This window comes from Rhea pennata, chromosome 1, assembly GCF_028389875.1.
Source record: "Rhea pennata isolate bPtePen1 chromosome 1, bPtePen1.pri, whole genome shotgun sequence".
In the NCBI taxonomy this organism is placed as follows: Eukaryota; Metazoa; Chordata; class Aves; order Rheiformes; family Rheidae; genus Rhea; species Rhea pennata.
This window is the reverse complement of record NC_084663.1, coordinates 27,301,267-27,313,748: the sequence shown is the minus strand read 5'-3', so window position 1 is coordinate 27,313,748 and position 12,482 is coordinate 27,301,267. Positions and strand designations below refer to the sequence as shown.

The window sequence follows — 12,482 nt, the reverse complement described above, 5'->3', positions numbered from 1 at the left end:
GGTATTTTGGGTGGTAGTGCATCAGCTCTCCATATACAGCACTGTGTATGTTCCAAGTATATACAAGCGCTTAACTTAGAGATAGTTATGAACACTTAACATTTCCTTAAGTGGTATCTCTTGGTTGCAGACAAGGCTCACGGTTCTTAAGGAGGTGATTGCCTCACCTGAAGTAGCAAATGTGTGATGATTTGAGTCCTAGAGCTCTGGACAAAAGATGGCGAAATTCCTTGTCAGCTTCCTTACATCCTCCCCTTCTCTTACACTTTCTTTTCTAGCTTCCACAAAAGTGAGGTATAGGCAAAGGCATGAGGGACAGAGAGATGGGCAGGTTAAGCTAAAGGACTTAAATTTTTAGTCACACATAATGGAATCCATAATCAGAATGAAGTATCTGTAAACTACTTTAGACAGCTCAGATGAATGTTCCCAAAAGCCGCACATTGAAAATGGAAGTTCCTGCTGCAATTCAGTGGGACATTTGAAGTAAAAAGGCAAGGATCTTTTTCTGCAGCTTAGGCACTTGCATCAAGGACTGTACGGGAAGTATATCTGTCAGCCTGGAAGCCAGAACCCAGCATCTTCCGGGGCACACATTGTTTTGAGCAGAGTTCTTCAAAGTGATTCTGATCTTCGTCCTACAAACCTACCAGAAAGCAAATGGAAAATAATTTTTTTCATGTCTCAGGCTGAGGATGTTCAGGCCCACAACTCTCAATCCCCAGAATCACTAGACTCCCAGACAGGAGTGAAAAATATCATGGCAAAACACAGCCATTGTACAGCTAGGAATGCAAGAAAGAGGAACAGGGAAGAAAGACCTGGTTTTGCAAGGCTTCTGATCAAGGCTTTCAACTAGGAGACTGTTGCTTTCAAAAGAGTTGTTTTCAGCCCAGTCAGCTCCACTGATTCTTTATGGATTTTGTTGCACAGACTCTGGGTCGAATACTGAAATCATCTTGAGGATAAGCATTAGAATTCTAAGTTCTAGTATTAATATATGAGAAAGTATATAGTTTTCAATTTCAGATTCAAATGTGGCATGTTATAATTATGGCAACTTCTGGATATTACTGTGGGCTACTGAATGGATTTTGTAATTTTAGCTAGAGCTATGTGGAACAGGTATTCTGTGAAACCTTCTGGAGGAGATGTGCATATGTTTGGTTAACTGTGTCTGCAGAGCACTGGTTTCAGGGACTTGGGTGGTCTATCCAGTCCTTGGTTTCTTATGCAAAGTGAGACCCAGAACACTTTGATTGGAATGAATGGGTTATTCTGTCACTAGGGAGAGAATGTGTGTTGTTGAAGTTAAGTACAAGGTGAATCTTAAAATGCAGCAATGACAGGGAAACCCAAAGTCATTATTTCTTAGATTCTTGAAGGAGTGAAAATGCATTCCTCTATGGGAACATTATGCTGAAAAGAAAGGTCTGGATGCAAGACAAAGGAAGCATAAAGATCGAGTATCAACTTCTAGAACTTTAACTCAAATCATCACATTCTGTGTTTTTCCACATGCAGACACTGAGTCAAATTTTCAGAACTGAATTTAAATGCCTCTAGAGCTCTTCACTATGAGCGAGCAGAGCTAAGTATTAGCAGGTCTCTAGACAAAATGTAAAGGCAGCAGTATCTATTGGTCTTTGCTCAGTACATTAGGAGTAAGAGTAGGGTCAAGTCAGCTTCACAGATGCTTTTTTTAGATTGACTTGGAGGGGCAGAGGATCTAGGTATTTATTTCTGATGAGTGCAGATCCATCAATTCTTCATGGAAGACATAAACAATGTATTTATGAAGAAGTTTGAAGAACATGAATGTGTCCTTGATGGTCTATATGTGATTGATGAGGGAGAAGGTGATTTTTTTCACCCTAAAAAGAATATGAAGAATATGTTGGCTAGGGACTGCCGAATCTAGCATCAGGGGACAGAGGGTGGAGGCCCTGTTTGTGTTTGAAAGATTGAAAACAGATTTCTCAAGTCCTGGAACATGATGGAAATGAAGTGTTAAGAGGTTCATGACACCATCTGGGAAATATGATTGGGATGTAATGAGTCTTTGCCACTTTGAGAAAATAAAATAGTTGAGAATGTTTAACTCATTGCATATATAAGGCCATCTTGAGGACATTACTGAGGACATTATTGATACATTACATTGTCTTACTTGAATTTTATGAAAGAAAAGACTAAGATTTTGCTTAAAACTCTTTAATAGAAAGAAAATGAGTTGTTGATGACTTAAATAAGATTTTGATTTTCATAGACAGTGGTGATGGGAAAATCACATTCCTTAGTATTTTTGAAGATATTTAAAAAGAGTGATTTATTAGTATTTTATTGGTGAAATTTAGTAGGAATTTCTGTTAATTTGGTGAATAATTCAAAGTAGTATTGCTGGCTTTGTTGCTGCTTTCAACGTGTTCGTTTAGTTGAGTTGAATTAGTCAGAATTGCTAACCTGTAATTTTCATGGAAGTGTATAATTGAAGCACACATAGGTGTTGCATTTGTTTATATTTCTGACAACAATTATTTACTATGTTTCTTCTGTAGAAATCAGCAGCTGTCACTATAAACACACACATGTGTGTATATATATATATATACATATATATATATAATATATATGGGGGGGAGTGTTAACTTGTGATCTCATTTTGATTAATATGTTGTTGAAGTAACTGCAGTTTAGGCAACAGAGTTATTCTAGTTTTATTCCTATTTATATAAAGCACGATATAGTATGTGAGTATAGATCTCTCTTACTGGCCCTGAGAAGTAAAGCAGTCTACAAGACTGGTTGTTTTATTTGTTAAGCTGATTATAGTAGGAAGATTTAAACGATTTAAAATACGTTCTGAATCACATTGGATAATTTGGTATATACAGAAAAGAAAATCCTTAACTGTGGCCATGAGGAATCTTCAGCATCTTTAGCAGGGATTCATGCTGCATGTTTATTGTGCATAATTTTGATCTCTCAGGCCAGATTAGAACCATGTGTGCTGATGAGAGAGGACAGCCTTTTGTACCAGGTGCTGTCCGTCTGTTTTTTGATGATTTCCTCTCCATTGCAATAATACTGGACATACACAGCATTTGTTTCGTGTTTTCCGTTGACTGAAAGTAGAAATGGTTTGCGAAGACCCTTCTGTAGTTTGAGGGTGACTTGATCAGTGATTACCTGTGCTACTGACCTCAGGAGCAGCCTGATAAAGCATTTCCCTTGAATGGGTCACTGGAGTATCCAGGTGAAAATGTACCATGTAAGGAAGTCAATTGTTAAATTAATTCAAGCTTCCTATGATTGTTCTGGAGAATATATGTAGTGTGGGACAAGCTTTCTTTGAAGGCTGATCTATGTTTATGAAAGAGAAGAGTGGCAGGCAGAAAGCACGGTAATGGATAAAGTGAGCAAAAGGTCTCAATCACTTCTTCTTCAGAGACAAGATGAAACAAACTTGTTCTCAGAGTTTTTATCTCCTTAAAAGTATATGTTGCTCAGATAAAGTGGAGTTGCAACATGCCCAGTGATTTGCAGCTTTGTTTAGAAATGAAGAAAGTTTGGGGAGAGAAGAAACTCTCTGGACCTTTACTGAGCTCTCGAGATCAAAAAGAAACCACAGCACTTTTTAAGGATCAGAAATGTATGTCTTATTTCTGGGATTAGTCATATCTACTGAAAAATTGCTCTTCACATGGCACTAAAGGACCCAGTTCTGAGAATCTTGTTTACGATATTTCTGTTGCGTGTGTGTATTCATCTGAGTGCCCACCTGCAGTATCTAAAATGCATATTTTAATACATGTCCACAGACACCAATCAACTTTCAGTATGCAAAGCAGCTAGAGACCAATATGCTTATTAGTGTGCATAATTTTTTTAAAAAATATGTGAGATGCCCTGGACACTTGAAGTAGTTTAAAAGGTTATGTCACTTGAAGGCTTCAAAGAGGTGCTTTGCCATCCCGTATAGTTTTAATGGTATAGATAAGTTGCTTCTTTTTTTTTTTTTTTTTTTTTTGTCACTAGCAGCATTAGTGATTTTTGCTGGTGTGCCTGTGATGTAAATCTAATATAATTTCTTGACAATTTCCTTTACTTGGCTTTGAATTCTATTTTTTTCTATGTATTACTAATTACTAATTACTCTTAAGTAGCAGGGGAATATCTGGCAGGGACGATGTTCTGCACCTTGCAGTACCAAGCTGTGTAATAGAAAAAGAGAGTCCTAATTCTTAATAGAGACGTTATGATTCCTAGCAACCTAACTGCAACTTCCGCAGCTACTTGCATCCACAGCTACTATCTCTCCCAAATGCCCCTGTGCTTGAGGCAAGGGTTGGTGAATCAGATTCTTTTGCTTGTGTTATGCAGGTTAGGCTAAGCAGGCTTCTTTATCTTGAATGAAATTCTAGCTTTTTAAAAATCTGTAACATTTATTGAAAGAACTATATATTAAAATTTGAACCAAAACTGCTTCTGAATTGAAGGAGACCAAGAGTTGCTTCATAAATTTCAGAGGAGTGCTTGTCATGTAATCTGTGACATTTGTCAATCTCCACCTGTGAGTAGTCTCTCTAGTAAGTTCTTGTTCTAGCACACTTTGATAATATCAAATGATAAATGTTGATTTTAATAATGAAAACACTTCTTTATATTTAAATATCCTTAGTTTTGTGACAGCTAAATACGTGATGCAGATAAACGGGGGATTGGAACATCCTGCATTTGAATAGTCTCTTAAACAAAACAGAGACTTTTGTAATTCCACTAATAGAATTTATCCACTTCCCCTTTCCTTCCATCATTGCTGTGATCCTACTCAAAATTCTAAAAAAAAAAAAAAAAAAGTAGAAATTTGGTGACTGTCACCTAAACCCAATAATAATGTTTCTCATATAAATTATGCTCAAAATAATCATAGCCAGGAGAGTACAATAAGAGACTGCCTTTGCATATGTTGAAGATACACATTTTTCTAGTAGACATTGTAGCTTTCTGAAAAGGTTTGTCCAATATATACTTAGTGACATCTTACACCAAGATTCAATGAAAGAGCTGCATGTATCTACCTCTGCTGAATGGTAAACCTATAAAGCAAATATACTTTCTGTTCTGAGACTACAATGCAGTGTCACTTTTTGCTTCCTTGTTTCTGACAATTTGCTTGAACATACCTGCAGCCTTCTAAGCATGTAGTGTCTTATCAAATCTATGTAGCTCAGCAAGCTGCATCTCGTTTTTCATCGCATGTAATGTATATGTCCCAGGATTTCCAGCTCTGTGATTGTTAAGATAATGTCTATTCTTACAGAGGTTGTGGTAACTTGGACTCCATTTTGTCTATCCTGTTGCATTGCTACATATTCAGGTGTTTTGTGTATCTTTTAATTATCTTCTTCAATCTTTCTAGAATCTCTTAGCCCATTTTTGAGCCACTAGATCATTTCTTTACCTTAATTTCATTTTAAAATCGAGCTTTAAACCTATGGCAAACTTTCTGCAAAAAGTACTTAAGGATGATGCAGATAAAGGATTTTTTTTTCTTGAGAGATAAGAGTAATAACTTTGTTTTCATGTTTAAAAAACTGCTTATCTTTGCAGTAGCAAAAATCTTGAGTTATTTCTGTTACTGCATTTACCACTTTTATGCAACGTGGTTATTTAATAGTAAACATGCATCTGAAACAACTTGTGCTCCTCCTCTGGTTTCATGCCATATCTGCCTTTTAAAATTCTCTTTATTTGTGATACATGCTTTTTTACAAGTCCAAATAACAGCATTTGCATAATTATATTCTTTAAACAACTCCAGTTATACATTGAAGGTTTTAATTCTCCAAGCAAGAGAGAATGTAAAGGCTGCATGTTCTAGCCCATATCCATAGAGTTTGCAAATTCAGGAAAGTGTTTTTTATTTTACTCTCTGTTTCTAATAGTTAATCCTATATTGAACAGAAGTCTTACTATCCAAAAGCAGTATGAAATAATAGGGCTAAACTTGCATTTGTCAAATTGTGAAATTCAGCTGATGTTCCATTTTTAACCTATACCAACCCACTGTTAGTGTAAACTGAATGTGGGTTTCTTTTTCTGGCTGTCTTAAGTTCAACCATCAGATGATATGTCTTACTCCTTAGATTTCATATGGAGATGAAAACATATGGATCCTACTGCTCATTATTTCCAAGCTGCAGACCAGCAGGAGCTGTCAGATTTGGCCCCATTAGCTTTTACCCGCCCTGGCTTGTAAAAGAGTAAATAAGGACCTGTTTCCAATTGAAAGAGTGATTATTTGCCAAAAGGAATGCAGCACTGAGAGAAATGCATTAAACAACAGAATCTTAATTTTGTTATAATTAAGCAGAAGTGTCATTCAGGGTTGTCCAGAATATTTCATACTACTTTCCAACTGTGTGAGTTATGAGTTTGTCTAATTACATCACCTTGATCCCATTCACACAGTCCACATTATGACCACACTGGGATGGTGCATTTTAGGACCAGGAGTTAGCATGCTTTTTAAGTATCTTAGTGTATTAGTGCCTGACATAGCACGTAGAAAGGCTCTGTGAACAAACCTTAATCTACTGACAACTTTCCTTCTGTTCATTTCTTGCTAGGTGAACTGGCCTGTGGATTTTTGGCTTTTTTTTTTTGGGGGGGGGGGGGGCTTTTTTTCTCTATTCTGAGATTTGATGGATCCATTTTGTCATATGTGGTCGGATAATTTCTTTAGAGCTAGTGGTATAACTTGTGTCTTGTGTTTATTAGGATGTTCTTTATTAGATAATTTTTGCCTGTTTTTCAAGGAAAGTAAAGCTTATGCAATCAACTCTTGCTTGTTTGTCAGTCTGCATATGAGAAACATTTGATCCATCATTCAATTTCGAACAAGTAGAAACATTAAAGATAAACTACATTTCTACAGCTTTTATGAGAAACGTAACTGAATAAAGGAGAAAGATCATATTTGTCCTCCAACTGGGGAAAAAATTAAGCATAAGTGCATCCTGCTAGACATCAGAGAGTCAGCGTGGAGTGACATGTGAATGTCTCAAGCTCAGGGGAAGCTTCAGTCAGGGCTCACAACTTAGACACCTGAAAAACTCAGCCGGACATGATGAGGCCCTAGGAAATGTGCATTTCTTTTTTTCTGAGCAGGAGCTACTTGGTGCTTTGCCTTTTCTATTTTGTTCATTTAACAATTCTTACAGATCACAAGTCATAACAAAGGCAGCTTACACAGAGCACTTACAAAAATAACAGTGCTATCCTTCTGTTTGCTTGATTCTTCCATAGTGGTTGAAAGTCATACCTGGAAGATGGCAGTCTCAATCGTTTATCTTTCAGGAGATAGATTTTACCATCTCAGATACCTATGGTGAGAACAGGAGTTGCGATTGGAAGAGTTTTGTTATTTGTACTGGATTTCTCATTAGCTTTTTTTTTCTCCCCCTCTCCTTTTAAACTGAATTCGCTTTTCATATTTATAAGTGCATTCAGCTAAACACACTGATTCAAACAGTTTCGATTGGTTGGAAACATATTTATATAAGCAAAAAGTGACTTGCATGCACTGCCAGTAAAAAACATGACTGTGCATACAGCCATAATGCAAATGGAGGATAAATGTATCAACACTAGGTTATATACAGGACCATTCATTTATCCACCTCTCTCTTCCCTTGAGTCCCATGGACTAAATATAGGGATAAACCTGTAACTTAAAGCTGTTGTCTACACAAATAATACATCATTGCTAATTGATGTATGAGGTTAATACTATTATAGGGAGAAAAGGAGATGAAATAGTTAAAGCAACATTCCTTGAAAATGTTTCAGAATTATCTAGATGGGGACATACTGATGAGTGAAATGTTCTCAGAGAAGAGAGTCCTCTTCATTAAACTGTTCTTCGGGAGATAAAACTTATTGCTTATCCAGTAAATCAGATGGGAATTTCCTTGTACCATGCAGCATTTTTTGTGATCATCACTCTTGCAAATCCATCACAAAATCATTGAACTTATGCCCTGCAATATGGATTGGGTTGAGCCTGGAAATATGACTCCCCCAGGACTAATGATAAGATATCTGATCATGTCAAATGTATTTCCAGATTTTTTCTGCCAACTTTTACTCCCAAAATCTAAATCTAAAAAAATAAAAAAGCATTAATTATCAACAAAAGCTATTTCTTTATATTTACAGTATAACCACTGAACCTTTTAACAGAAAGCAATCCCACTTACTACACATGTATTTCCTCCAAAACCTTCAAAGCAATTAGAGCAGAATATGAGCTTGTTGCCTCAGATCTAAATTTGATCACTAGAAAATATTTTGACCAATACAAGTTCAAAATAAAAGTCTCGTCAACATGTATTTACTGTGATATGTTTCATGTCTGTTTGTATATCCTTATCATTTTATGTTGTAAGGTAATACATTTGTAGCCAGGTTGTGTCTGTTCAACATCTGGCGTGCCGATAGGCTTAGCTCGGTGGAGTACAGCTCCTTTATAAAAGCTGAGAGTCCAACTAACTGTGATTCTGCAATGAAATCATATTTCCCAGCACCCTGACCAGTGTCATTTAAGAAGGTGTGGTGGCTTCAGTGAGAAACACTGAGTGCTGAATTTGAAAACTATGTGTTGAAATATGAGATGTTTCTCATATTTCTTGAGACCTTAAGACGTGAAGAAAGGTGATCACGAGGCCTTTTTCTTAAGTGCGGTGGTTATCACAAAAGTGAAAGCATTTGTCTTGTTGCAGTAAAGATGGAAGGAGAATTAAAACCAATAAACTGAACGTCTGGTGCAGAGCAAGGTCTAGGTCTCTTCTGAGTCCAGAGTAGAGGCCAGTGCTGCAAGGGCCTGGGGAGCTGTGGGTGCAGTCTTCGGCCAGTGCCCGGGGCAGCTTGCCCTTCTTTATATCTCCATATATCTTTATATCTCCACCGCAAGCCAGCCTCTCTCCCCAGCTGCAAGGGAGGAGAAGGGAGCAGGCTCACAGGCTGCTCATCATCGCTCCTCCGAATGATGTGTATTTGGCCTGCACTGAACACGCGGCAGGCCTGTGTTGCAACCTCTATGGCATTTATTTTTTTCTTTCACAGTGTTTGCTTTCACTGTGAGACCTAAAAGATGATCTGTCATAATATTCTTCCACTTAAGTAGTTTTACTTTCTGGGAAGTTTCTCAAAACCCAAGTTTTTACTGTGACTGAAAATAATTTGCAGTAAAAGCTATGTAATCTACAGCCTGAGATGACAGCGAACTGAGCTCATGTCCTCATCTTTCTTCCTTCTCTTTCTCTTCTGTCTCTTTTATTTATTTATGTATGTGTGTATTTATTTATTTAAAGGCAAACATACTCTGGTTTGTGCACAGTGAATGTCGGAGTAAGTTGAGTGGCTAGTTAGAGGCGTTTTATTTTTCTAGCTACAGCGTCCATTGAGTTCATTATAACTGGGTTGGATTTCTTAGCATCTGACCTTTCTCCCGTGAAGCCGTTGTTAACACCTGCCAATCTGAAGGACTAGCAGTCCAGACAGTGACCTTTCATCTGCTGCTGTCTGAGGCAAGGTTTATCACTCTGACAGAACCTAATTAAAATAGGGGAAAAAAACAGTCAGTGAGTGATGTCAGCGAGAAGTAAAGTGAACCAGAGCAAGAGGAATATTTACTGGCCACAGGACATCTATAACTAGCTGTAGCTCTTCCCTTTTCTTCTCTGATGGAGGGAATGTTATTCTGCCAGCCATTATTCATTCTCAATGAACAGGGATAATCTTTCTTAATCACTTGGAGGGGTTTGTTTGCAATATGTTCATTCTGAACTTTAAATCACTATTTACAGATTCTGTCATGCTTTTTCCTGCCAAGTAGTAGCTTCCTCTGTTAAATGTGCAATAGTGAGTAACAACAAAATCAAAGAGAAGTAGACTCTATGCTGGATTCTTCGCTGATGAATCCAATGATGTGAATTTTCACCTGCTGTTATTTCAGTTGATGAGCAATGCCTTAATTTATTTTTTTATTATTATTGTCAAATCTCGCATTTATGCAGAAGTATACCAAGGTCTGTGATCCCTTTTTATGAAAACCTGGAGAAGGAAAAAAGCTCACAAACTATGCAGTTTTGTTTGTGTTCTTTTTTTTTAAGGTTTGGCTCCCGCCATTGAAAGCAGTCATTTCCGTTGCACTGCTATCACAAATTCAGAAGCTCTTGCAGTTGCTGTCTGGGCAGTCATGATTCTCACCAGCAATCTGTATAATCAGAGAAACACAAATATCAGAGATACATACAAGGACTATATACAGAAATATACTCCTTGCATTTTTGATACTGTATTAATTCTCAAAGTGGAGGAAAACCATTGCTATCCAAAGAGCCAAATTTAGCCAGATACATCACTTCTGTGCCCTTAAGGACAAAATAGTTCTTAGGTTAGCTAATGCCAGATAGTTATCACTAGGAAGTGATTCTCCATCTACACTTTGTTTGGCTGTTGATGCCTCTTCCTTAGCAGAGTGAGGAAGCTCTAGTGCGTTACCTGTTTCTCATTTTCTAAACTTCTTAGTGAATCTCTCCTGCTTTTGTTTCCATCCTGACTTATGTTTGTTTGTTACCTGTTTGTGAGAGTAATATCTGCTGCTTCTCATCAGTTTTTCTGTATCTTCAAAGATAGACCCTGCTTAATTTTCTTTGCTTGGCTTGTTACACTGTTTCTCTTCCCATAAGCCCAAGGAGAGATTCTAAATGATAGCATTCACCAGCAAGTTCCTGAAGCACAACAGTAGTATCAGCTACCTCTCTGTTACACTATATGCGACTTTGTTGTGCTTAATGTGCATCTTGTAGGCAGTTAAACTAGAATAGCCATAAAGAGAACACAGTTGAAGCAAGCATCTCATAACACTTGAATTCTTTTGAGAATCACTCTGACATTAAAAATTATTTTTTAATCAATTGTGCAGTGAAAGAGCATGATTGCTTCTAGTAACTTGCTTCATAAAGGAGATGCAGCAGAATGGCAGCTTCAATTATTCAGATCTATACAGGTATTTAAAGCCAGGACATGTAAGAACAAATCCCTGGTATCCCTCAAAGGATCAGTTCATACAATAAAGGCACTTATATCTAAGAGGATTATATTACTTTAACTATGCATTTTCATTCAGCTTGTCATGCACCATGGATTCTTTAAATACATACATGTGTGTTAAATTTGTATAATCTTTACCTTTCCATTTGTTGCTGCCTTTTTTTTTTTCTTACAGCCAGCACTGGCAGCAATCACAATTGTGTTTCAAAGTATTCATGATTACAAATTCTAATGACACATACTTATCAGATATGGTTGCATATTTGTAAACTTCTCTCATTTGATTATATTCTGATTTCTCATCAATGTTTTTTCTGTTTTTTCTACTAGTAAAGAAGTGCTAGATTGCTTACTAGTGATACAAAAGAGCTACTTTATTGAACTTTCTTTTCTAGTTCAATAAGATAACACTTTTTCATTTTGAAGAAGATCTGTTGATTGAAGGTGAGATGCACATTCAGACAACTCTGTTCTTTGATTTGGCCGATTACATCTTTTGCAAAGCCTATCTTGTCAAGAAGCCTGATCTAGAGTCCACTGAGAGTTCTAGAAATTTTTCAGACATATCAACCATCTCTGTGAAAGAGCCAACAACAGGAGATGCTGAGGATTTTTAACTTGATTGTTTCAATACCTTTTGAACAAGAACCTATGTTAATAGTCTAACCCTTTCATACGTTGTTGGTTTTAGTTGATGAAGGAGTTTCCTTTGCTCAGCATGTTCAACATCCATGAAAACCTGCTAGAAGCTCTGTTGGAATTGCAAGCATATGCAGATGTCCAGGCAGTTTTAGCAAAGTATGACGGTAAGTTCATCTCTATTTATATTTTATCTATATATTACACACAGAAGCAATGTTTCTAAGTCAAACACTTAAAATTTAGGTAATACCATTAAAATGATTTGCACAAGCTTCATAAATCCCTTTACACAGTGCATAATCCCAAGATTATATACTGTTTTTTCTGCCAATTCATGCTTTGTACATTGTACAGGGTAATGGAACTCACTTAATAGCAGCTCTCCAGTGTTCTTTTTGCTTTTTGTTAGTGTTTAAAGAATGACTGTTTAGGTTCTGCAGACATTTTATTGCACGCTATTCAAACCTTTCTCTGAGGAAGGAATTGTCTGTTCCCTTGTGGACTTCTCTGAATGTTGACGTTGCAGCATACAAGTGCTTTACAAGCAGTAATTCGTTTATCTTCACAGCAGCCTTTCGAGTGATAGAATTCATATTTTATGGGGAAAAATTGAAAAGCTCAAAAGTTTAGGTGGACTTTTCACATTAATTTTCAGTTCTCAATCTGTGACATCAATATTTTTCAGTTCATATTGGTTTATGCAGTGTTGCATCACGTTT

At 36.9% G+C, this 12,482-nt stretch overlaps 1 protein-coding gene across 3 annotated transcripts in view; it reads left to right on the top strand.

Moving 5' to 3' along the window:
* ST7 (suppression of tumorigenicity 7) overlaps positions 1 to 12,482 on the top strand; it is a 158,541-nt gene that overhangs the window by 107,392 nt on the left and 38,667 nt on the right. For all 3 annotated transcript variants that reach the window (XM_062566894.1, XM_062566884.1, XM_062566902.1), the window contains one exon: positions 11,813 to 11,927. In XM_062566894.1, the coding sequence (XP_062422878.1) occupies positions 11,813 to 11,927 (115 nt within the window). The remainder of the gene's footprint in view (positions 1 to 11,812; positions 11,928 to 12,482) is intronic.